At 37.7% G+C, this 26,103-nt stretch overlaps 1 protein-coding gene across 1 annotated transcript in view; it reads right to left on the reverse strand.

The window, feature by feature from the left end:
* Positions 1-252: 252 nt before the first annotated feature.
* LOC132606201 (SCY1-like protein 2 B) overlaps positions 253-26,103 on the reverse strand; it is a 28,054-nt gene continuing 2,203 nt past the window's right edge. Inside the window, exons 2-14 of the mRNA XM_060319593.1 lie at positions 24,286-24,390; positions 23,048-23,155; positions 19,542-19,724; positions 16,922-17,048; positions 14,800-14,861; positions 14,589-14,675; positions 14,365-14,451; positions 12,863-12,976; positions 10,614-10,742; positions 7,694-7,756; positions 2,186-2,347; positions 1,974-2,092; positions 253-1,595 (exon numbers count right to left, since the gene is read on the reverse strand). Coding sequence (XP_060175576.1) covers positions 665-1,595; positions 1,974-2,092; positions 2,186-2,347; positions 7,694-7,756; positions 10,614-10,742; positions 12,863-12,976; positions 14,365-14,451; positions 14,589-14,675; positions 14,800-14,861; positions 16,922-17,048; positions 19,542-19,724; positions 23,048-23,155; positions 24,286-24,390 — 2,277 coding nt within the window. The 3' untranslated portion in view covers positions 253-664. The remainder of the gene's footprint in view (positions 1,596-1,973; positions 2,093-2,185; positions 2,348-7,693; positions 7,757-10,613; positions 10,743-12,862; positions 12,977-14,364; positions 14,452-14,588; positions 14,676-14,799; positions 14,862-16,921; positions 17,049-19,541; positions 19,725-23,047; positions 23,156-24,285; positions 24,391-26,103) is intronic.

Consider the following 26,103-nt stretch of genomic DNA (forward strand, 5'->3'; position numbering starts at 1 on the left):
AGGCGCAATTCTCCTTGTAGAGATATAACTACAGAATTACCACAATTCTATCCACTGAATCCGATGTTAACAGCTTGCACTGAACAAAAGCATATGGTTACACGCTAGAAATATCAAATATCACAAAAACAGAGTTACAATGCCACCTATATCTTCTAGGGAAAATCTTTTCATGACAATGCTGAAAAGACCTTGTATTAGTGAAATCTTAAACGCTAGTTGAATTGATGAGAAGAATACTTCAAGGAAGGCTCAATAAAAGAGGAAATCTGATTCATAAACTAACAGCTCAAATTCTGGAGAGGAGATTGAACTGTGCCATCAGCCATCTCTTTCATTACTTCTTAAACATCGTTGAGAGCCAATTGCTTTTAAAAATACAATTAATACGATGCAAACCTTGCTCAACAAATTATATGAACTTTTTTAAGAATAAAAATGCTAAACAAGGAAAACAAAAACTCACCCACACTATTCTACAAAAAAAGTCACTCTACAACAATCTTCGCCTACCCAGGCAAACACTGCCATGCAGTAAGAGTATGAACAGGTTTCTCCATGGCACTGCTGGCAAAAATCTTTGATCACGTGGTATCAACAGCTCCCCAGATTGATCTAAATCAGATTGCCGGACTCGCTTCACAAGGGATCTTCATGTTGGCAATTAGAGCAAATCCAGTAGAGGAGGCTGCTCTGGATGAGACTTGGCATTACCAGACCCTAGTGTTGAGGACCTATGTTGCCCTTGATTTCCCCTTCCTCTGCCCCTTCCTCTACCAACAGCAGTTGATGGAGGTGGAGCAAGCCTTGGTGCAGTCTGCTCACCCTTGTTCGAAGAAAAGATTGATCCAATATCGGTTGCTCGACCACTGGTAGCACTCAAAGCTGATGACCCTTGACTATGTTTCATAAATCCAAGTGAACTCTGTGGGTTAAGACTCCCACTACTGAGGCCATCAGTGTGTGATGTAATCCCTTGATTCTGTTTCAAGGGCTGAGAAGAAATCGGGGTGCTGAAAGCCCAAGAATCAAGGCCATTTGTTTGAGAGTTCAAACCATTCATAAGAGTTGCACTATTGTTAGACACGGGTCTGTTTGCGAACGGGGCCATTGTTCCATTGTTCAAAGAGTGAGAAGCAGCTGAGGAGCCACTAGGTCGGGGAGGCCAGTTAGCAAAAGGATCAATATCATCAAGACTTGAACCCAATGCCCCCTTGTTTTCCGGTTGTTTCTCAGAATCGCCTATGATGGTAGTACCAAGTGACGAAGGTCTAGGAGGCCACTCCACATCAACTGCAGGACATGAAGGTGACTGTTGCTGGCTAGATACACCAGATGTCGTGGATGACTGTGAAGGTCCAGAAGTAACTTGGGTTGACTGTCCTGCAGCAGAAGACTGAACGGTGGTTGTAGGCCCCCTTGGTGGAATCCAGTCCTCATCCCATGAGGGGCTGCGTTTTGCAGTAGACTGAGAACTCGCACCTGTTTTGTTCACTTGTCCAGGCATCTGACCATCAACTGTAAGAGATGATTTTACGTTTACTGCTGGACTTCCCGAGTCACTCAGTGTCACTCCTCGTTTCTCTTCGATCTTCCTGTATCCCAACAAAATGTGCATGACAGAAATTGAAAAAGAAATAAATGAAAATGATATAAAATTGAAAACCCTAAACACTAGCAAGTTCTCTCCAATGGAAGTATAAGCATACAGAAGGGCAGAATCTTGTAATGTAAGACGATGCATTACAGCATACCATTTCTGAATCTCTTTTTATTTTCTTTTTTTTTGAAGTCTGGCAGTTGGTATCCAACTATTCATGATGGAAATAATCAATCAGAAAAAGAAAAGACTGGCTAGCAGTCAGCTTACCAATATTTTAGCATCTGAAACACCCCTCTCTCTCTCAAGGGTGTACATGCACATATGGGGAGAGATGAAATGAGGACTAGCGGATGGATGTAAATGGTAATACCTGAGAATCTCCTTCACAAAAGCCATATATTTTGCAAATTGCTGAACATTTAATTGTTGAACAATGAGAAGAGGCATGAGAAGTGGAAGGACATGTTCTGCCACAAATTCTATCCCATTCTGAAGTAAAGTATATTTAAGTAAAAGTTAAGCAAGAAATTAGATACTATTGTTGCAAGCACCAGGAATCAAATTGACTAAGATAAAATATACCTTCTTCAAGATAGAGTTGGCTACCCCAAGGGTACACATGAGAGTTGGTGCAGAACGATCAACCGCAGTACAACGCTGGATTGTCTGTAAGATCTCTAGAACAGCAGGCTTGTCCAGCGTGTGAACCATGTCTCCCAAACATAACAATGCATTGACCCTCACCTGCAAGAGAAAAAAAGAATTATTGTGTGCCTATCAATTTTCAACTAGGTCAACAAACCCAAAGCAGGGCCTAGCTTATCAACAATCAGTGACACTTGAAAAGGAACTTATGGATCAGGAAAGAGTGATTTAGGTATGATCACATGGTAAATAAAATACTAACGTGGCCAAAAAGGTTTAGGATATTGACGTGCCAAAGCAATTCTCATCCTATCAAAGCAAGCAGTATTTTGCTCCGGAAGGATGAAAATTGGGGCCTATTCATCCTATGCCCTGCTCTAAAGTTGCATGAACGGAGGAGGGTGATGTTTTCTCTCTCTAGGCGTACGTATTGCAAGGATTGCTAACGTGCACCTTCCTACTGAAAACACCGACCCAACCCCGATTTCTCACCGGAAAACCCTGAAACTGATGTCGACTATTACACCACGTGATAATTACCTCTCACGACCTCCTTCTCTGACCTTTGGGAGCTTCCTCCCCCCAAAGTTTCAGTCGATTGTTGAGGAACAAGAGGGTATTGGTTCGGACTCTGACTCCCAGAAATCCTTTCACTTGGATCCTTATGGGGATGCTACAGCTGCTACCACGCCGGCAGTAAGACGCCTCCAATTTTCAGAAGCGACTACGTCGGCGCAAACTACACCACCAGAGATGACTGAGTTCAAGGAAAACCGATATGCACAAAGGGGTAAGCCTCTCACTTATGTTCCTCCTACTACGAAAGATGGAAAAGTCTATGTTAGTATTGTCGAGGATGACTTAAAACCCCAACAGGAATATATGAAATCTGCTTTTATCGGCTATATTGTGGGTGATACACCGTATGTGAAATCGTTAGAAACCTTCATTGCTATTGCTTGGAACTTTGTGAAGAAACCCCAAATTCTGGCTCATAACGATGGGTACTATATATTTAGATTTGAATCTGTGGAGGATTGTGAAAAAGTTAAAGATGCTGGTCTGTATACCTTTCATAATAAGCCCTTCATCATCCAACAATGGGAGATAGATTTTGATTTCAACCCAGACTGCATAACTACAATTCCTCTTTGGGTGATGTTCCCAGGACTTCCGGTGGGATACTGGGCTGCAGAAGCACTGAGCAAAGTTGCTAGTGCACTGAGGAGACCCATGTACACGGATAAATTCACAGCCAATATGAATAAAATCTCGTATGCCAGGATCCTTGTGGAAATAGATGTGTCTCAACCCCTACACGACTCTATTGAACTGCTCACACCACAAGGTCCTATCCATCAGATTGTGGAGTACGACTGGAAACCCAAGTTCTACACAAATTGCATGAAATTTGGCCACATAGGTGAAGAATGCTGGAACACTGCCAATGAACATAGGGAAACTGATTACCAGGACAGACCAAGAAGAAGGAGAAGAAGGAGGAACAGGAGGGCTAGACAACCCGAACAAGACTGGCATCCCAAAGAAGCTCCTAGCACTACTGAGGATCCTCAGGCAGAATCTGTAGCAATAAACAGAGATGCCAGTGATGTTCAGTCACAAATGCCAGCCCAGGTCTGTGCCACCCAGGATGTAGGAGTACAACCTACAAACAAGTCTGCTATGTCGGGTGAGAATGGAGCTCAAACTAGCTCTTCTCAACCCCTGATCATTGGTGTGGGAGTACAAACTACAAACAGGTTTGATATGTTGGATGAGAATGGAGCTCAAACTAGCTCTTCTCAACCCCAGAATAATGATCAGGGGAGTCCCCAACCCCCATGATTATAACTACCTGGAATGTGAGGGGCCTAAATAGGCCCCATAAGCAGAAGGAATTGAAGAACTTTCTGCTAAAGAATAAGATAGATGTTAAGGCATACTTAGAAACAAGAGTAAAAGAACCTAAATCTAAGGGCATTCTGGCCAAAATTGCTATGGGGTGGAACTATTGCTACAACTATCCCATGGCGTATAATGGAAGAAGATGGCTCTTGTGGAAACAAAGTATACAATTGCAAAAAATGAGGCCCACCAAAGACAATCCCTGTGGACAGACTTAAATCAGATTGGAAGTAGCACTCGAGATCAATACCATGCTCTCATCTGAGGACAGGCTGGGGTCCCCTGTTTTACCTGCTGAAACCCAGGATTTCAGAGATTTGTGTAGATCAGCTGCAGTTAACCCCATTAAAGTCAAAGGGATGGCACTTTACCTTCTGTAACAAACAACAGGCTACAAGTAGGGTCTACTCTAAAATTGACTGGACTTTTGGTAATGTCCAATGGCTTCAATCTTATGGCCATATGGAAGCTGACTTCCTAAACCCAGGAATGTCAGATCATTCACCTATTTTGATACAATATTGGACTCAAATTCTTACACACCCCAAGCCTTTCAAGCTATTCACCACAATTCTAAACCATCCAGATTTCCCTGGAATCCTTGCAACTGCTTGGGGGCAGCCTGTCAGGGGAACAAAAATGTATATCTTGTGGAGAAAATTGATGTTCTTGAAAGAGAATCTGAAGGGGCTAAATACCTACCTAGCTTCATACAGTCAAAGGCTCCAACAGGCTAGACAATCACTTGAAATCACTCAAGCTTCACTGAGTGTTCAGCCTATGAATCAAACTCTGACAGACCAGGAAAGGATTACTCTAATGGAAATTACAAAGTGGAGTAAGATGGAAGAGCTAGCCCTACGACAGAAATCAAGAGCTATATGGATCAAATGTGGAGATTCTAACACAGTATTTCCATGCTCAATGCAATATCAGGGCTAGTAGAAACACTATCAATTCTGTGTATAATGACACTGGCACAAAAGTGACTGACCCTACCCAAGTTGAGGCTGAATTCATCTCTTTCTTTACCAAACTAATGGGTACTGATACTGCTGTAATGCCCTATCCCAACTCAGAAATTATTAGAAAGGGGCCATGCCTCTCTTACCAACAGAAATGTGATCTGATCAGAGCTGTATCAGAGGTGGAAATCTTAGCTGCAATAAAAGGTATGCCTTCTGATAAATCTCCTGGTATAGATGGTTATCCCATTGAATTTTTCACTAGAAATTGGGATGTGGTAAAAAGGGATGTACTTGGGGCAGTGGCAGAATTCTTCCAGTCTGGTAAAATGCTTAAATCTTTTAGTGGCACTGCAGTCACCTTGATCCCAAAGGTTTCTAACCCTACCTTAGTCAAGGATTACAGACCTATTGCATGTTGCACTACCTTCTATAAAATTATCACTAAAGTATTGACTAATAGGATTAAAACAGTTATTGGTACTATCATCAGTCCCTCTCAGTCTGCCTTTGTGGAAGGGAGAAGTATCACAGACAATATCTTATTTAGTCATGAACTCTTTAAGTGGTATACTAGGAAAGGTCTGTCCCCAAGGTGTGTAATGAAAGTAGACCTAAGAAAAGCCTATGATTCCATCGAATGGTGTTTTTTAAAGAGCATGATGGCTGAATTGGGGTTCCCCTACAAATTCATAATGTGGATCATGGAATGCATTTCAACAGTGTCTTATTCTTTGGTTTTAAATGGCGGCTTGGCCAAGCCTTTTCCTGGAAAGAGAGGCATTAGACAAGGTGATCCTATGTCACCTTATCTATTTGTCATGGCCATGGAATATCTACAAAGGGAGCTCAATCAATTAATCACAAATAAGGTCTTCAAATTCCATCCTAAATGCAAAAGACTGGGAGTGATACACATATGCTTTGCCGATGACTTATTGCTATTCTGCAAAGCTGATATTCCATCCATAAAACTGGTTCAAGAAGCTTTTAATAGGTTCTCAGCTGCTTCAGGACTTCAGGCCAATGTGGATAAAAGCTCCATATACTTATCAGGAGTAAAACCAGAGCTTAAACAGGAAATTCTGAGTACTCTTGGGTATTCAGAGGGTACTCTCCCATTCAGATATCTAGGAGTACCCCTTTCATCCAAGAAGCTGACTGTAGCACAATGCATGCCCCTGGTAAAAAAGATAACAGCAAGAATTCAATGCTGGTCTGCTAAACTCCTATCCTATGCTGGCAGATTGCAGTTAATTAAATCAGTTCTGTTTGGGGTTCAAACATATTGGGCCCAGATCTTTATATTACCTAAAAGAGTTATGAAGCTGGTTGAAGCAGTATGCAGATCCTTCTTATGGTCTGGTAAAGCAGAGATCACAAAAAAAGCACTTGTTTCATGGGCAAGAACCTGCCTTCCAAAGTCAGCTGGTGGACAAAATGTGATGAATATTTGTCTATGGAACAAAGCAGCAGTGATTAAGCAGTTATGGGCAATTGCTGATAAAAAAGACAGTTTATGGATCAGATGGGTAAATAGTTACTACTTGAAAAATGACTCTGTTGACACTTGCAATATCCCGGGTAATGCTACCTGGGTCATAAGGAAGGTGATAGAGACAAGGAAATTTATTCTCCAATCCAGTCTACTACAGGGAGACTTCACTGCTCGACTGGCCTCTATGGTCAAGAACAACAAGTTTTCCATTAAAAGCATGTATGTTTCTCTAATTCCAATTCACCCCAAAGTCCCATGGAAATCCCTCACTATGCAGCCTAGCATACACCCAAGACAGAGATTCATACTATGGCTGGCAGTGCATAAGAGACTGGCAACAGCAGAAAGGTTGCTCAAGTTCAGAATCCAGGTGCCTTTAAACTGTGTCTATTGTAACTCTCCAGTGGAGTCTTTTGACCATTTGTTCTTCTCTTGTGTAATCACTAAGGAGTTATGGCAGAGACTCCTAGTATGGCTTGGCTTTCAGAGAGTCATAGGGAACTGGTAAGATGAATTACGATGGGAGTGCAGCTGGGCGAAAAAGAAAACTGGTAGAGGTGAGATCATCAGTTGTGTGTTTGCACTGGTTGTGGAATCAATTTGGAAGGTGAGAAACGGCATCAGATTTCAAAGAACCACCTTTCAAGGTGACAAGATTTGCAGGGTGATTGCAGTACATATACATATTCAAGGCAGAGAGCTCACTAAATGGCAAGCTCCTTTGGCACTTCTAGACTCCATTCCATGATGCTGCTAGAATTCCTTAGCTGTGTAATAGATAGCTTAATACTTTGTTTCGTGATAGTAACTATAATGGAATAGATTGTAATTAGGCTCTCTGTAATTGTGAGTCATTGTCTTTACTGTTGAGAGACAAGCGGTCAGCCCTGTCTAGGTCTGTAACAATTGCTTTTGGTATTAATAAATCATTTATTTACCAAAAAAAAAAAAAGGATGAAAATTGCTATGAAATATCAATTTCTCAACATTCAGTATATCTGGTGTTATCATTTACAGTCACAAGGCTCTAGAGCAACTCATGCCACAACATTCCTGCACAAAATAATGACTACATACCGCAGCAACAGTCGTTTTCAGTGCCAAACCATGAACACGAGGCATGATTGCCTGTTTTACTAACTGCAAAAAAAAAAAAAAAAAAAAAAAAAAAAAAATAAGCATTTACAAACACAAATGTGAAATTATTTCCAAGTTAATAGCAGTGATACTAGTTCTCCAGAACTTTAGATTCATATTACTCACAGCATTAATCTATCTTCTACCACATATGTCGAAACTAGTTGTGGCAAACGGGCGGGTTGGGGAGGGTTAGGGAGGGTTGAAAATGGGTTGGTTTGGAACCCGCCCCGTATTAATACGGGTATAAAACGGGTTGGATCTCCTAAATCTGAAAGGTCGTGAAGTAAGCAAATTAAACATTTCAGATATAAACAGTTCTCACATAAACTAATAAGTTGACTCCAACTTCTTCGTTCACAATATTGCTGCTTGCAACGGATACAGAGAAAAAAGGAATTTTTCCAAAAATTCAACCAAACATCTTGAATTACTGATTTGCAAAAAATTTAAAACCACATGACCCAATCAAGTAACTCAATTTTAGAATATTAATTTTATTATTTTTCTATACGTGCATAGCAGTGAGATATCGTGTGCACTCTAGAAGGGAACCTTCCGGAAAACGTATGTGGCAACTGGCAAATCCATATATGCCCATATTTCACACATATTTACCCATATTTTTACGGGTTAAATATGGGTTGAAGTCCAAATTCCTTTTAAAATACCACTCATCCAACCCATTGAAATATGGGCGGGTTAACAAAAAATGGGCTCATTTTGCCACCACCAGTAGTAACACATCAAGGTCTGACATTTACATCCAAGTATTAATCTATTCCTTACCATATAAGCAGGTAACATCAATTGTTTAACAAAAGAGAGATGAACCTCATTGTGTAATCGTGTTACAAAAAACTACGTGGTCTACTAAAAGATTACCATATGCATTAAACCAACTGTAAACAATCTTTCATAATCCAAAGTGAAGTTCATTAACTCCACATGAAGTATCTAATAAAAGAGTAACCAAATAAAGTGTCATAATATTTGTCTTAAATCTTGAATAATTAACGAATTAATCTCTTCCTTACCATATAAGCAGGTAACATCAATTGTTTAACAAAAGAGAGATGAACCTCATTGTGTAATCGTGTTACAAAAAACTAGTGTGACGTGGTCTACTAAAAGATTACATTATGCATCAAACCAACTGTAAACAATCTTTCATAATCCAAAGTGAAGTTCATTAACTCCACATGAAGTATCTAATAAGTAAAAGACTAAAGACTAACCAAATAAAGTGTCATAATAGTTGTCTTAAATCTTGAATAATTAACGAGATGATTCCACTTCAAGGAGTTACAATCAGATAAAACCATTTTTTTAAGAAGGAAACAATCAGATAAAACCATTTTTATAAAGCTTCTCTGCTGAATATTAACATTTCCAGTGTTACCTTACTCAAAAAAGAATACTTTTCCTGCCCAACAATGTAATTATTTACATTATGTACACAATCAAACCATGTAATTAACAAAAGTATGATAGAGCATGCTAAGAGCTGAAACAGCAACACAATTACATAACACGGTTGAGATGTGACATCCACTTATCTTCTTTTTTATTTTTTCTACCCCTCCCCCGGGAGCTCCCCCCCTTTTTGCCCCCTTGGTGACTCAACCCCACAACCTTCGGATTGGAGGTGGAGGATGCTTACCATCTGAGCAACCCCCTCTTGTCAAACAAATATTGGACAGTATCCACTAATCAGTCATACTTAATACTACTTTCTACAACAGTAAATGTTTAGAGGCCACAAGAAAGGCTACTCCATTGCAGCTGTAATCTAAGTGACGGCTTAGAACTTAAAGTAGATAATATAACCAAATTTTTGACGCCTTAGAAGCTACAAAAGGAATAGTTGCAATTATCTATTTATTTTTGAAGAAGGTAACATACTTTACATAAATAAATAAGTAGCCCTTAGCACAACGATTTTGCTAAGAGAAAGTGAAAAACACAGTTACAAGACCCCAAAAAAATAAAAGGCCAGTCTTGTGATAGTAACAAGGACCCAATGATATCAATTACAGATTCTAAATCTACAAGTAAATATACTTTCCAAACTACAACAATTTAGATTCCAAAGCTGATACTAAAATCAAAGTCTTACCTACAACCTTCTTAAAAAAAGGAGAAAAAATGACACATGATATCTTCTATGCAGTAACTCTTCCATGAAATCCCCTAGCAAATGTTCTGAGATTTTGATTTAACCTTTCCATTTTAGCTTTAGGAGTTGTCCTCATACCTTTTTATTCTATTAACAAAATCACATAACAGATAAGTATAAACCTAAAGAGAATTCGCGAAGGAAAATCTGGTTCAATCTGAATGAATTGTATCTGCATGTCACATTCTACTCCGTTAGTAATGTAAGGAAAATGTAGGTTCGCTGGCTCCAATTCCATGGCCCACGATCCAATATTATCTCTTTATTTCTTCCCAGTCCTTAAAAATGGCATATTTCCGTCATTGATCTCAATTATACAATGCACGAACTATAGAAGACGGCAGGTACCCTATGCAAGTACATTGCCATCACAAATTTCCACCCCTATATCACAAACTAAGTAAACATGTCAATGACCACCCTGCATCCCTATCCCCTATTTTCACTTCATTTTGGCAATCTCGTTCTTAATCAAGTCAGAGGTGCCTGAAGATCTTCATCAGTGATGAAACTTCATTAAGAAACTTTCATTAGGAGGAACAGATTATACATCGTCTTTTTCCTTTTGCTTCTCCTTTTCCTTTTCTGGGTAGAACCGGTGACTTGATATTAACAACACATTAATCTCAATTCAGCCACCAATTGATATGACAATTAGAAATAATAAAGGGCATCAATTACCTGAAGATCAAGTTGCTTAACAAGTATTACAGTCTTTTTCAGGACTTCCTCTTGCAAACGTGGATCAGTATCATCATAAGCTCGGACAAGCATGGGTAGGACATGTGAGATTAAGTGGTCCTGACTAGCCTACAAACGAGAAGATGAGATGAGAGATAAAGCAAATGATAAAAACAAGCACCAAGTATATGTCAGCTAGGTGGAGAAATTCCTAGGGTCTACCATTGGGGGTAGACAATATTAATGTGGCAACAAGTAGGTGAGAGATGCCAGACGAAATTGGCGCCTTGAAAATGCAGTATTTATCTCTAGGGTTGAGCTCGCTCACATTGCCGGTCCCAAGCCCGGATAAAGGAGGAGGGTTGCCGAGGGTCAATCGGAAACAGCCTCCCTACCCAGGTAGGGGTAAGACTGCGTACATCTTACCCTCCCCAGACCCCACTATTGTGGGATTACACTGGGTAGTGACCAAACCAGACCAATCTCTAGGGGGATGGTTGGTTTAGGTGAACAGTGTGTTGCAGTGGCAGAGCCACATAGACTGAAGGGTGGTCAATTGAACGCCCTTTATCAGAAAACTATAGCACGTGTATAGGGAATTATATTGCGTATGTAGGTCAAATTTACTTTGCATACAAATAGATATTAAATCTTGAACAACCTTAGCAGAATTCCTGGCTTCGTCACTAGTGTGTTGGAGCGAACAAATCTCATGTCTTTGCTTCCAATCTTAACAAATATTGTGAAACAGCTAAAAAAAATCAAATTTGAATTCTTATGGGGAGGGAGAACAGGAAATACCATTTAGTCGACAGTCATTCAGCATAAAAAGGTTGGAGGTGTTGGAGTTAGAAATCTGAAATTGCACAACCGAGAGTTGTGATAAAGAAGAATTGTGGAAGAAGGCAGTAATTGTTAAATATGGATTGGAATCTCCCTGGTGTACTAAGCCGGTGAAGACGCCTTGGAGGAGGTATATGGAGGCAAACAACAAATTGTTGGGATGAATTTAATGGTCATACAAGTCTGAACAAGAAACGTCAGATATTGGGTTGATAAATGTTTGGAAAATACTCATTTAAAGGATATGCATGATTTGGCCATTGATAAAAATGTACTGTAGCAAGCTAAGAAATTTCAGTGATTGGGACTGGGAATATGACCAGCTTGCTACAAAATCAAATACTGCACTTCTAATTGAAGGCAAATGAGATAGCTTATTCTGGGAAGGCAGAAGCGATGGAGAATGTTCAGTTAACTCCTACTATAAATTACTCGACAAGACAATTCAGGGAAGCGAAACTGGCCCTGGAAGCTTAATTCGGAAAGATGAAAGTTGCTTGTTTTGGATGGATTGCTACAAATGCTTCTTGCCTCACTCAAGATAATTTGCAAAAAAGAGGAAATAATCTCTGCGGTAGATGTGGCATGCGCTAATAGCCGACAGAATCAGTCAATCACGTTTTCATTCATTGCAAGTTTGTTTGGCAGATATGGAGCGTGTTTCTAAATCTCTGTGGAGTTCATTGGGTGATGCAAAGAAATTGGAGCAGCAATCCAACTGTTGGCTGGGACAGAAGGCTAATAAGAGGTTCAGAATACTATGCTATTCGATTCTGTCTATTATGGATTACCTGGGTGGAAAGGAATAGTAGGATCTTCAAGGGGATGAAGGATTGTATCTCCCATATTAAGTTTAGATGCATTCATAATTTGTACTGCTGGAGTAAAAGAAATGTAACAACTGAGTTTGCAGAGATTTTGTTTCTTCTGGATTCCTTACAGGCTCAGAAGGAGTAGAGGATCAGACGTCTTTGTACTGATCAGTACAGTCTTGGTACTATTTGATTTAATAAAATTTTATCTTTAATCAAAAATAAATAAATAAACAAGCACCTCGTAGCTAAGGATTTAAAAAAGACACAAGTAGGAATGAGAAACTAGAAATGCCTTCTACTGCCTCGCCTCAAACAAGACCTAAGTGAAGTTTTTGGCACTGTCAGCAGTGAAAACTGAAAATCTATAGTATTCGGCTTCTTCATAGGAAAGCTTGGTTTTCTTTTTCTTTCTCCGTCTTTACTTTTTTTCCCTTCCTCTTGTTAGGTGTTTAAGAGGCATTTCAATTACAAATTTGAATCGTTAAAATTGACCAGGTTTAATTGTTGAAACTTGTACTGCAGCTTTAAAAATGACCAGGTTAAAAACAATTAGACGAACAACCAAAATGTCAGCAGCAAACTTTGTCTTACCTTGTTGATAATAAGCTCTGCATGCTTAACAAGCAGCAATAATGTTTCACCTGCTGCGCTGTTTAGGACGGGAACAAGAGCTGGCAGGGTCGACATCTCAAAATCACTTTTATCCTGCAGTGGACCACTCAATTAGTCATACTACACAAAATTAATTGATACTAGATGTACAGAAGGAGTGGATCAGTTAAACATAATTCATAAGGCCACAGCCTATAGAGATTAGTCATTGTAATTCACTCAAAAATTTAGAATAATCATTGTGCTGATATACAAGTCAATTTTACAGGTTCAACAAACAGAAAGGTCAACAATACGAGACACACAAAATGACATGAATATGCATTAGTACATTTATAATGTGAAACATTTTCTGGAGTACAACATTATTACAAGTTGGAAACACAATGCAAGCTAAATCAAACATTAGAGATTCGAGTCAGATGTATAAACATTGAGCTAGCAGACATGAATAAGCAATGGAACATGTATAATGTGAAATATTTTCTGGGGTACATTATTACAGGAACAAACACAGTGCAGGCTAAATCAAACATTAGGACTTAGGAGATTAGATTCAGATGTATAACACACGATTGAACAATGCAGACATATAAGCAAAGATGTTCACATAGCTACAATGTTTCACTAGGAATAATTACAAGGTTCCTTAAAATTATTTTGAAGATGTCAAGCCAAGCTGGATAGTGCAGTGCAATGAGCTGGGAACGAAACAAAGTTGTGATGTAGTGCATCATACCAGTTAGTAACTGAGTTAATTAGTAAACTAACGTGTACAGAAAATATCTAGGAGCTGTGAAAATATCAGTGAGTTAAGATTATTTTGTGTATATAGCTTCTTTTTTTATAAGGTTATTTTTTATATATAGCTCAATCAGTTAGTTAGTTAGTTAGTTAGCTCAGTTCACACGTTCTTCATTTTCCAGAATTTAGGCAGGAAAAGTTAATTTGAATTCTTTGTGCTAAAGATATATAACATTGTTGCCTTTCTCAAGAATAAGTTATAGTTTCAATTCTCTCAAGATTTCCCCTCGAATTCATCTACATTTCGATTATTGGGTGTGTTTCAATTCAATTGTTAAAAATTATACACGATGTTCCTCAATCAACAATCCATGATAAATTACTCTAGTCATTGATAACATACATAACATGCTTCTTTCCGAAACAGTTTCTTGTTATAATTTTCTGCTTCACGGCCTAAATAGCCATTCTAAGTCACTAAATAGGTCCAGTTATTAACTGGTGAGAATCCATAGCAATGTTTACGTCAAGAGTGAGACTACAGCACCTCTTTATTAAATGACTCTAAATCTCATACAGCTTGCAAGATACAAGATTGAACGAATGAGGGTTATGCAACATATTTAACCATACACTCAAAACGTAACAATAATTGGTGGAATTTGGCTTTGGATTAAAAAACTAGTAAAGAGTAACAAGTTATAATACATCAGATTAACATGGTGACCAGACAATACCTGAGATTCTGCAATTGTCAGAACCATGGGAAGAATCATGGGTTGCATCACCACATTCCGGAGCTCCGCACAAAGTGGAGGAAGAACCTGCATCATACAAATGTAAAAGTTCTCCACTCATTTAAAATTTCAAAAGCAATTGACAGGAGTATTTGAGCAACAGAAGACCACATTATTGATTTATCAAATCAAAAATGACTTATAAACTGGGATAACCTTCCAACCTTATAACGCAGTACACGGGAGTCAAAGTCTTTCCACATGTCAGACAATGCCTTTAAAAACTCAGACTTCTGCATGTTATCTCTCTCCTACAAAATGAAAAGTTTTGCTCAATACTCTAAAGCTTTAAACATTTTGCAACATTGTACTGTTGCCAAAATCATAGCATATATCCCCGCAAGCTGGTTAAGCTAAAATATGATGAAACCATACAAGCATATGATCCAGGAAGCGAAGAGCACGCAGCCTAGTGTCATCGCGGAAAAAAGATGAACCTGTAAGGAAAAGAGGCAATATTTAGATGAAATTTAAATTCTTGACACATATGCTTGATTTCAAATAAGTAGATGCAACAGCATTCCCAGTGTAATCCCACAAGTGGGGTCTGGGAGGGTGGTGTGTACGCAGCCCCTACCTTGTGAAGGTAGAGAGGTTGTTTCCGATACACCCTCGGCTCAAGTTTTCAAATAAGTACATGAATATCTATAATAAAAACAGGAATGTGTAAACTACAGTTTTCAATCACATTTGCCTCATAAGATCAATTATTCTTGTCATCCATTTTTTTTTAAAAAAGGATGATATTATTCTTGTCATTATGTGGGGACAAAGTAGAACTCAGTCTCAGTTAAACAAGAATGAACGTGGTTCCACAATATCTACCTCAACTGAACACAGAACCAAACAATGGCCAAAAATTAAGCTTATTACTTAACCCAAAAATAACAATTAAGTAAAATTCATATTCTCACTTGCAGGATCCTATCCTGACCCTTAATTAATCTTTTTGATTATTCTAACAATTAATTATTCTTTATCTTCAATCTATACCAACGCAACTTGGTAAAAAGAATAGATTATTATGCTGAACCAAAAGAATATGGCGCTATATATTTTAAGACTTAAAAACCCTCTAATTCCACGGCATTAATTAGGGGTCGGCATAAAAACCGTTAAACCGGAGGGAACCCAATTAATTCATGAGTTCTTTGGTTTTCTGGCCCGGTTTCGGTTTAATTTTTTAAAACCTCAGTATACTGGTTTAAACTCTCAGCGAACTATTTTCCCTCTGCTTCTTTGATCACTTCAACAGTCAGTGAAGCTCTCAGAATTTTCTATATAAAGCACTACAATGAGAAATATCTGGAGCACAGTGTATAGCTATTTCTTTGGTCTGTTATTAAGCTGTCATTTTTATAAGTGCAGACCTTTTACTTCAGTAAGTTACCTTCTTTATAACTGTTAATCTTCAAGTTATCGAGTTTTGTTTGTGGAATCATGTGTTTTCCTTGATTACTGGATGTGGAGTTAATTTGTTTAAAAGAGAAATGAAATGATGCCAGTCTTTATGTGAAAGAACTTGCAGACAGCAGAAGAAAACATAGTTGTTGTACTTACCCAATTGAACTAGCATTCAATTTTTGTTCTTGAGAATCAAGGTAGGACAAGGGGATAATGCTCCTGGTTTGAATTCTTAATGTTTACAATTTGTTCGCCATATCATACAGTTCTGCAATGAATTTTATAGTAATGTACCCTATTTTATTATAAAACAGTATTTGTCTCACCGCTAATATAATAACAGAGGTTGCTTTCAGTAGATGCACCATTGTAGGTATCTTTAATCCTTCTGATTCTTTATTATTAGTATAACCAGACAGTGAAGTCTTTCCTAAATACAGTGTCTTATGCTGCCAACAAATATATAATAACATGCAAAACATGACCATCACCTCGTTGCAATTAGAAGCTTCTCCCCAGTTTTAGATATCTTTATATCATATGAAACAAATGCATCACATCTGGTTTTTACTATGAATTTATTTTCAGAAAATAGCCCATTTTACAAGAAGAAAATATCCCAATATACAAGGCCCATAACAAACAACCGAACCGAACTAATTTCGGTTCGGTACTCAGTATATGCCATTGAAAACCGAAGACCAAAGTACCAAACCGAAGATCTAAAGAACCACACCGAAGTACCGAACGCCCACCCCTAGTAATAATGAATTGCCACATAATTCAAATTGATCATTAAAAGTTTAGAGATAAACCTTGACAGGATGCAAGTTTTTTTACAACATTCCAATATGATAAATAGTACGTAGATGTGAAATTGATGAAGACTAACCATGAAGATATTGCAATTCATGACATGCTTCCAAAATTGTGCGAAGTCAAAAGGAACGTAATAGAAAAACAACACCAATACAACAAATAAAACTACTTTCAGTTCTGTGATGTGGAGTTCCGGAAACACCAGAAAGATAAAGGAAATGGGTTGATATACATGCATACGGCTCACGAGAAATAAAAACAATGACAATCTTACTTGTAAAACCCATGGCAATTGGTCTCAAAGCCTCATTTGCAGAAAGCATTTTCTGCAAGTCTGGAACTAGGTCTTGTGGAATAGAAGAGAAAGCCTCGCTGGATAAGTAATTCAAATTATTCATGTACTGCAAGAAAGTTGTACAAGGACCACTATTATCAAAAGAAACCATCAAATAAGACTAACAACAATTCCAAAGTCATATTTCATTAACTATTCATCTAAATCAAGTAAGATTACATCTCAAAGAGAATACTTTAGATATGCAACGAGGTACTATATTTAACTTTCATGGCTGTCAAATATCTTCGATTTTGGTAGAAAAGATGTCTCACTCTGGAAAATTGTCTTGGTCGAGTTACAAGTTTTGCTAGTTTTGGCCATTTGATCACAGAAACTTAGGTTTAGTAACCCAACACAAATGACTACACCACATTTTCTCCCCAACAAGGACATATAAGTTTATCAGCAGCTTAAGACATACATAAGAACACCCCTACTTCCTTCAGCCTAGATCACTAAGTCAATTTATCCTCAACTATCACACATTTTTTTGTGAAAGAAAATTGCAGGGTAATTTCAAACATATACCTGGCGGCTAAATATAAAGTTTTAGAATGCGAGGAGTGATATCTGAACTTTTAAGTAGCTTCCATTTGGGTGTGGGTGTGGAATCCGCACTAGATTTGGTCATCCTAACTTGGGTGCTTTGACTACACATATGGCCATGAACTATAGGTTGATTTGATATTTGATTAGATTTGTCACACTCTTTCCTTTTTGTCACTCCCAAAAAGAGTGACGCCTTTCTATATTTCGTAACAATCTAAATGCACATTCTACCCCTAATGAGATTACCTTAGACCACAAGTTTCAAAAGTCTCTCTTTCATTCTTAAATGCCATGCTCAGTCAAACACCATCACATAAATAGGAACGGAGGAATATGTATGTGTGTGTGTGTGTTTTCACATACTAGAACACTTTGCTATTATACGAGATAAATTATGAATAAAATATTAAGTGCTTACAAAGAATTTACTTATCCTAGCTTTAATTTAACAATTTCAACTAACTGTTAAAATATACACTTATACATGTCATAGTACTGGTTGTACCTTAACACCTGTATCCATACTCCTATTAGTACCCTGAATCCTAAGATTTAGGTAATGACAAATTCGAATTCTAGACCCGCACCTAGGGGTGGCAAAACTAGCCCAAACCCATTTGACCCGCCCAACCCGCCCAAGCTTTACTGGGTTTGGGCTAGAGTGATGTTGAAGATGGGTTGATTTGGGCTAGCCCAAGTTGACCCATCACAAATCATCAACCCAAACTGGCCCATCAAATGAGCCCAAACTGACCCATCAATTGTCATCCATTCATAAGTATAAAAGCTTCCAAACATGATTAACTTCTTTTTTAATTATAATTTAAATTTATTTTTGTAATTATTTTTATTTTTTAAAATGTTTATTTTCAACTTTTTTTAGAAAAAAATATTTTTATGTTATTTTTCATTTAATTTTTTTTCCTTATTTTAATTTTTTTACTGATAGTGTTTATTTTAAGTTTTAAATTACTTTTTCCTGAGGGTCTACTTATCTATTTTGTTTAACTTATTTTTGACCCACCCATGTCCAACACATGTTTGCCACTCTTAGTTGTGTACAAGACAACCATAAAAATATATAAATAAAGTCGTGTACAAGACAACCATAAAAATATATAAATAAGACAAAGGGGTAAAAGAGAGGAATCTGACAAAATCACTATTCATTACATCAATTAACATTTAATTTTCTTTTGATTTACTTTTTGGAATAACTTCGAATATAATTTATGCACCGAATAACTTGTGAGGAAATATTTATGGTGAATATCTTTATTATTTTGAGTAAAAGCATAGGTTTGAGTTTTTTTTTATATAAAAAAAGTATTTAAATTTGATTTTCAAAACACCGTTTATTTAGAAAAGCATGAGCTAGAAAATATTTCCAACCAAAGAATATTAATATTTTTAGTTTCTCAAAATTTTGAAAAGGTGGGTTAAGTTGGGCTAGTTGGGTTATGACCCTTCATTTAGCGCATCTTAACCCAGCCCATCTTAGCCCAAACAAGCTTTGGGCAGGGTTGGGCTTTGACCCATCTATAGGTTCAGCCCATCTTGACCCCGCCAACTTAAGCCCAAATGGCCCATTTGCCACCCCTACCCGCAACTGTGTGGGGTGCCCACACCCGTATCCGAGAGGATAGCCTTCGGGTAGAAAAATAGCATGGATCAAATCAAGACCTTTAAAACTTGCACATGCAGAAAGTTCTCTTGAGATAGATATAATGAGTAGGTGCATCCACAAGGTCCCTACTTGTATAGATGATTGGTGGCTTTTGTAGAGAACCATATTTTGAGGTAGGTTCTCTATTTATTCTTTTCCTTTTGGGATATATTGCTTGTATATGGGGGTTTTCTCCCAACATCAATAATGTTATTTACCTTATCAGAAAAAAGACAGATATAGTGTGTAGAAATCTATTGCGAGCAACCTAGCAATACTATCAGGATGCTACACAGAGTTACCAGTCAATAAATTACAGAAAACAACTACATTTGCAAGTACCATTTTCACATTGTTGTGGCAGTCCAACAAGGGCTTCCGGGCAATCAAGTGGTAGGCAAGGCATCCAAAACTGAAAATATCAGAGGAGCACCCAACAGAAGATGTCTTACTTCGGACCAGCTCTGGTGCAGTGTAATCGAGCGATGGCTGAAGTGGTATAATAGAATCTTCAATATCATATTCCTGACAATCCATCAGATAATAAAGCTATTTTTAGTAACTCTCACCTCCAGACAAAAACAACTGATAGATAAACTTGTTCAATACAGAAGTTTTACATTTAATGAATAATACAAATCATAATCAGCTAGATACGCATATTCTTTAATCACGTCATAGTAAGGAGGAAGGTGTGAAGGAAATTTTGGGATAATAAGAGCACCCTAAAAGGTTGCTTTCTTTACATGGTGTGTGGTGCCAGACACTATTAACAGAAGATAAATTTGAGAAAGAAGAGAAGGTTGGTAAGAGTTAGTGTTGCTTGTGTAAGGGAGGTGGCAGAAGGTTACTGATCATATCTTATTGCATTGCAGATTCACAACACAGTTGTAATAGCCTTTTTTTCAGAAGGTAATATTTGTATGAAACTAGCACTAACTCCTACGGAAGTATGTCTATCAGAAGCCCAATAGCCTTTTTTCAGAAGGTAATATTTGTATGAAACTAGCACTAACTCCTACGGAAGTATGTCTATCAGAAGCCCAAAGAGCAACACAGTGTTTGTCCCAATACTATTCCTGTAGGGAATCTATGAAATCTGCCCCTTTCATCATCACTTACATATTCTTCTACACTAAAATGATAACAACAAAAATTCATTTTGATCTTTTTTTTTTATAGGTAAAAAAAAATAAAAAAATAAAAAAAGAGAATTCACTTTGATCTTCTGTATGGAGTTTTGCTTGTCTTCAGAACATCTTGAGTTTCTACCAATTGTAATAGATAATTTATTCTACAATTTATCTCGAGGGTTTCAGACACATCCAAGTAATTAGTATCCGATTGAAAGATAGAAAGTGAAGATTTGAATTCTCCGAGGTTAAGACGAGGACAGCGGCAAAGACAATCACCTGTTGGAGTATGAAATGGATGGACAAGAAGAACAAGGCAGCATGGAACACCATGCCATTATATATACTTTGGATTATTTGGAACAGGAGAAGATTATGTCGTGGACATTATGTATTAAAAAAAATTATATTTTGTAATATATTCTTTTGGTGTGAATAAGGAATACCAGTGTGCACATATGATGGGGATATTTTGATAGAATATGGCGGTTGAGCCACTCAATCATTTCATAAATAGCTTTGACACCATTGTGGTGTGATATCAATGAAATGCTTGATTTATCAAAACCATATATGTTCTTTTTATTAACAGTAATAACCAAAAGGAACAAAGAACACCAACACGCGAAGTGAAAACAAGTCACACGAGAAAAGAGACACATAGAGACCTCAGTTGCAGAACTTCAGAATATGTGGAAAGAATCTTTTCATATTGTATTTTGGGTTAACTCCATTCATGTATTTCCAGAGTCCAAAAAATGTTTGTCCTACTTAGGGGAAAAGCCAAATAACAGAATGCCATGTCAAAGGCATCCCTTTGGCTCATATACAGTTAACAAGTGAAGCCATATTGGGATGACTTGTAAAGTTTAACTTATCTGTCCATTTAAGCATTCTCATACTACATAAATAATACCAAGTAAATTTCTTTTATGACCCACGACATTTGGCCTATCTGCAATTTCCATTCCACTGTTTCTGATTGAGCCACTTTTTCCCTCAGCGCATGAAATTTATTTAAATGGTTCTCTGAGATTTCTGTGCCCAATCAAACTTTCATTTTCGGATAAGATGAATTTATTAATATAAAGCATCACAAAGACTGCTGATATACAGAAGCTTAATACAAGAAAACAGGCTAAGCCAGTAAAGCATTTAGGTTGTGTCAAGAAGGAAAAATGGATGAAAGTTTTTGGCCGAAAACTTATTACAGAAATGGGAAAAAGAAGGTATTAACAGCAAAAGTAAACAAAATAGAAATGCAAAAGTCAGAGAGAAGGCAATAAGATAAAAAAGGACTTAGAAGGAGATGTATCATGTAATTTACCAAAAAAAAGATAGAAAGAGTGTAAAGAGAAGGTAAAAATAGAAGCTCTGAAAGAAAAGGGGGCAGTACTCCATCCACAGCCACCACCCACGAGCATCTGTTATTCCCAGGTCTATGGCCCATGCCTCTCACAAAACAACCTCCTCGTTCCTAACCCCTTCTCCTTGTAACCTTCTTCATCAATAGCCACGGTACAAAAACCTTTTACTTCCTAAACTTTGCAATGACCCCCCCCCCCCCCCCCAAACCACAAACCTCTTCTTCCCAAGCCAGATTATTGTAAACCCTTCCCCCTTCCCAACCTCAACTATCCTTGTTCGACCAACTGATTCCTCCTAGACAGCCCAGTTGTCAAACACTTCCCCTTTTCCCCTGTCCAACTACCAGCACCTCTGCCTCCCTCTCAATCTAGGCATGACCCTTCCCTAGACCCTACATCTAATCATAACCTACTCCCTTTTCAATAGAAAAAGTTGAATCTGCTGTAGAATCCAGCACCTGCTGCCAATAAGGAGATTTTCATAAAGGGCTGGCAGCACGCAATCGAGTAACCTTATCCCTTTTCAATAGAACAAGTTGATTCTGCTATAAATTTCAGCACGCTGATCCATAGAAGGAGCTTTTTTGTAAAGCACGCGTGCAATAGGGCTTGCGCTGATTAGTTGAAGCAAACACCTTGTTCATTTTTGGAAGAAACGGTGTTTCCACATGACTATAACCATCTCCAAATTAGAGCCATATGAGATTTAAATGTCCTCGGAATATGATGGATTTGATTACCACCATTCTTCTACCATTATCAAAAAGAAAAAACATGGACCATCCATTACAGTTGTACCATAAGCACATATTATTTTGAAAAAGACCTGCACCAGCATTAAGCTTTAAGTTACTGCATTCCAAACCATATCTGTTTCCTTTATCACAGCATTAAGCTTATAAGTCATATCCTCTAACTCAACGACCCTAAGTACTATGACGGGAGACATGATAAAAATGTACATTGAGAAAAACACATCAGCACATGACAAACATAACTGGCAAGAAAATGAACCACGTTCTAAGCCCCACCCCACCCCCTTCACATTTAACTTCAAAAATTCCCGGCAAATTTTTTTCTGAACACCAAGAGCATCATATAGTCAGTTCATAGAGAATTCCATAAGCAACCTACCTCTTACAAGCAGTCAACAGTATAGACAGTGTCATTTCCATGTCAGCTGCATCGATGGTAAGTTTTGCAATACAGAGGATTTTAACAAGTGAACTAAGAAAAACACGTTCTCCAGAAGCATGGTAAATTCATGTCAAATAAAACATGAGTTCCAAGCTCCTAGAATTATTTTTTAGAATGGCAACATTAAAAGCTCCTAGAAGTATTTACTCACAGCATAATGGAAAGCCTGCATGTTGGATAAATCAGCTGCTTGATCCACTGATATGGTAAAACCAAAACCACCAAGTTTCCAAGCTCCATTTGAAGTGATGAGAATAGTCTGCAGAAGTAATTAGCCATGGAAAATCAATTTTCAATTTCACATCCCCACACAAGGTATATACTCCAACCCGTTTTCCTTAAGAGATACAAATCTGTATAACACAAGGAGTAATGACCTATCATTTTCCAGGTGTAGACAGACATAACCATGACATCTAAATGATACCAACCAAAAATCTGTGCCGAGAAGCTACCAGCTCTTGCTATTGGAAGATGACGAAGCATATTAAGGACATTACCTATCAAGGACCTTCAATTATCCTACATACTTCTCTTTTTCTTTGGAATTTATACAGTAACCGTTGGAATTTCTCTCCAGCAAATACAGCCATAGCCTATATCTCACATGATAGGGCAAACTTAGCACATTTTGACCAGCATATGCAGGAGACATCCTCATCCTTTAAACAAAGCAAGATTTCTCACAACAACCAAGAAAAAAAAAAGATCCTTTCAGTTTTGCAGTTACATATGCAAGAAGCCACTCTCCACCAGCAGGAATGATTAAATAAGAGAATTAGACAATTATACTCCTCTGATTGACAAACTTGCAGTTACATGTGCAAGAAGCCACTCTCCACCAAAAGAAACACTTTACCTACGATTCTCCATAAAATAATTCTCGCTTATCTTTCCAGCTGTGGGGTTCAGAAAGAATAAGAGATATAGGATTGATTTGGCAACAGTATCTCGCTCGGGCGTATTTATATGTCAAATTCGGGGCACGTGAAACCATGGCCTCTCCGTAAAACTAGTTATTTTATGTATATATTTTTTAAAATTGGTTTAATATTATTTGTTGGCACCCATGCTACAAGAAGGCTAAATGGCGCACTTGGTTGAAGGTTTAGTTATTTACCTAGAGGAATTCCCACTTAACACATTTTTTTCCTTCTTTTTTTAGTGGTGCACCCATGTTCTAGAAATCCTAGATTCGTCTCTATCTCACTACCTCAGTCATCTCTATATTTGCACTGAAAATCTATATATGCCAAAGCAAGAGCAAACTTCAGCTGAGAAATGGAAGGAACCATATTGATATTAATAATATGCATGATCGCAATGCACAGCCCACACAGAGGTCGTGACATGAATAGTTAGAAAAACGGAAAAACAAAAAATAAATACCTCAGGTGATATAGACCGATGAATTAGACGAGCATTGCTGTGGAGGAAATCCAGGGTTTCTGCAATTTGGAGCAAACCATGTTTAACCTCAAGCAATCCCATTTCCTACATGAAGAAAGATGTCATCAGGAAAGTACCCAGTATGACCAAGTGGTAACCTACTGCTAAATCAAAAGAGACACACGGTAATAGTTTGGATTGTTGCACCAACGTACCAAATTTAGTGTTCCTTAAAAATCTAAATTTGCAAATAAAATTGCAGTATGTACACTCAGCAATTTCATAGATAAACATTCCTCACAGAGTGCATGAATTTGGAAAAAGATGAGATGATTAATACGACTACCTATCAGAAGCTTAGGCTTCTAAACATAAGGGAGTTGCTGCAAGATACCATCTACTCAATCACTAATTACTTGTTTTATCTCCCTTTCCAGATACATTAGAAATATTGGGCTTTATATATAGCGGAGTTATTGAGAGCCTCAAAAATGGTTTAATATTTTGTATAATACCAGAATGTTAGAGAACTTCAGATTTGAAACTTCTAACAATTATTTTTGTCCCTATCACAGAGAGTTGACAAACCCCCTTAACTATACTTTTTTTCTTTTGATAAGTACATGAAATTTTATTAGCAAAAAGGTTGATGCCAGTATATCAAAGATTGACAAGGAAAGCTCTACAATCTATAATTCTCTAGAAAAGCCATCCTACCTTCAATACAAGAAGGAGTGACATGTGTAATTCAGAAATATACGGAAAAGGAAAAAGCAGGGTCGAACATTGAGTTTTCTTTTTTTTTTTTTTTTTTGGGCCTTCAAAAGCTCTGAAGTTCCTGAGCTTCTATCAGGTTCACATGACAAGTGGGGGACATTCCCATGCTCTATGCTCCGCAGCCAGTCCAGCTCTGCATTTCCAGTTCCACACGAGCAGTTCTACACTCCAGGCATAGCTGATGCCAAGCAGGTGTAGCATTAGATTACATTTTTTTTTATTCTACGGAGCTGGCACCAACTTGGTTCCCCGTGTCAATACGATACCTCTTTTACATTAAAAAAGAACAACTATATCATGATTGCATATTTTCTTCTTTGTTAAGTATTTTACAATGTAATCCAAATCCAAGGTATATAACAAAGTCATCATATTCTTTATCCTATCCCTCTCCCGATCTTGTCGCACTCTTCCAGATTACACATCAACTACGCTCAGCCCAAACTCATAGAGGCCAGTTATATGAATCTCTCATATTCTTATGCTCAATTCAGGCAAATCCATTCCAATAATAATAACTTGTCTTTTAAGGAAAATTAGGTGTTGTCAAAATCACGTGCTTATAACTACAGTGAGATATAAGTCTCCCACAAAATTCAAAGACTACTAAAACTGTATCTTTCCCATTCTGCCACCAACGAGTGCTTCTTTGTCGTGTGGTGATAGGTGAAGAAGAATATTGAAGAGGAATCTCCACATCGACGTTGAATCCAGAATCTGAATTTATCACATACTACTGTGATAACCATATGAACAGGATGAAGATGCATATCAAGTGCTCTTGCCAATACGTGTTCTTTATAAATAATTAGATACTGCCAAGAAGGACACCGTTTCTAGCACCACTAAGATAAATGCCTTGAAGTGAATTCCTAAACTTCTCTCCCCCAAATCTCTCCAGGCAATTACAACCTACGACCAGCTTCTAGCTTTACACAGTGAGATTCTTTCAAAAGAGAAGCTGTGATGCAAAAGCTATTACCCAGCTAGACAGAACATATGTGCCGAAAGCCAAAATTAAGAATTTAATGACGACATACA

The sequence above is a fragment of the Lycium barbarum genome, chromosome 8 (genome assembly GCF_019175385.1).
Source record: "Lycium barbarum isolate Lr01 chromosome 8, ASM1917538v2, whole genome shotgun sequence".
NCBI lineage: Eukaryota > Viridiplantae > Streptophyta > Magnoliopsida > Solanales > Solanaceae > Lycium > Lycium barbarum.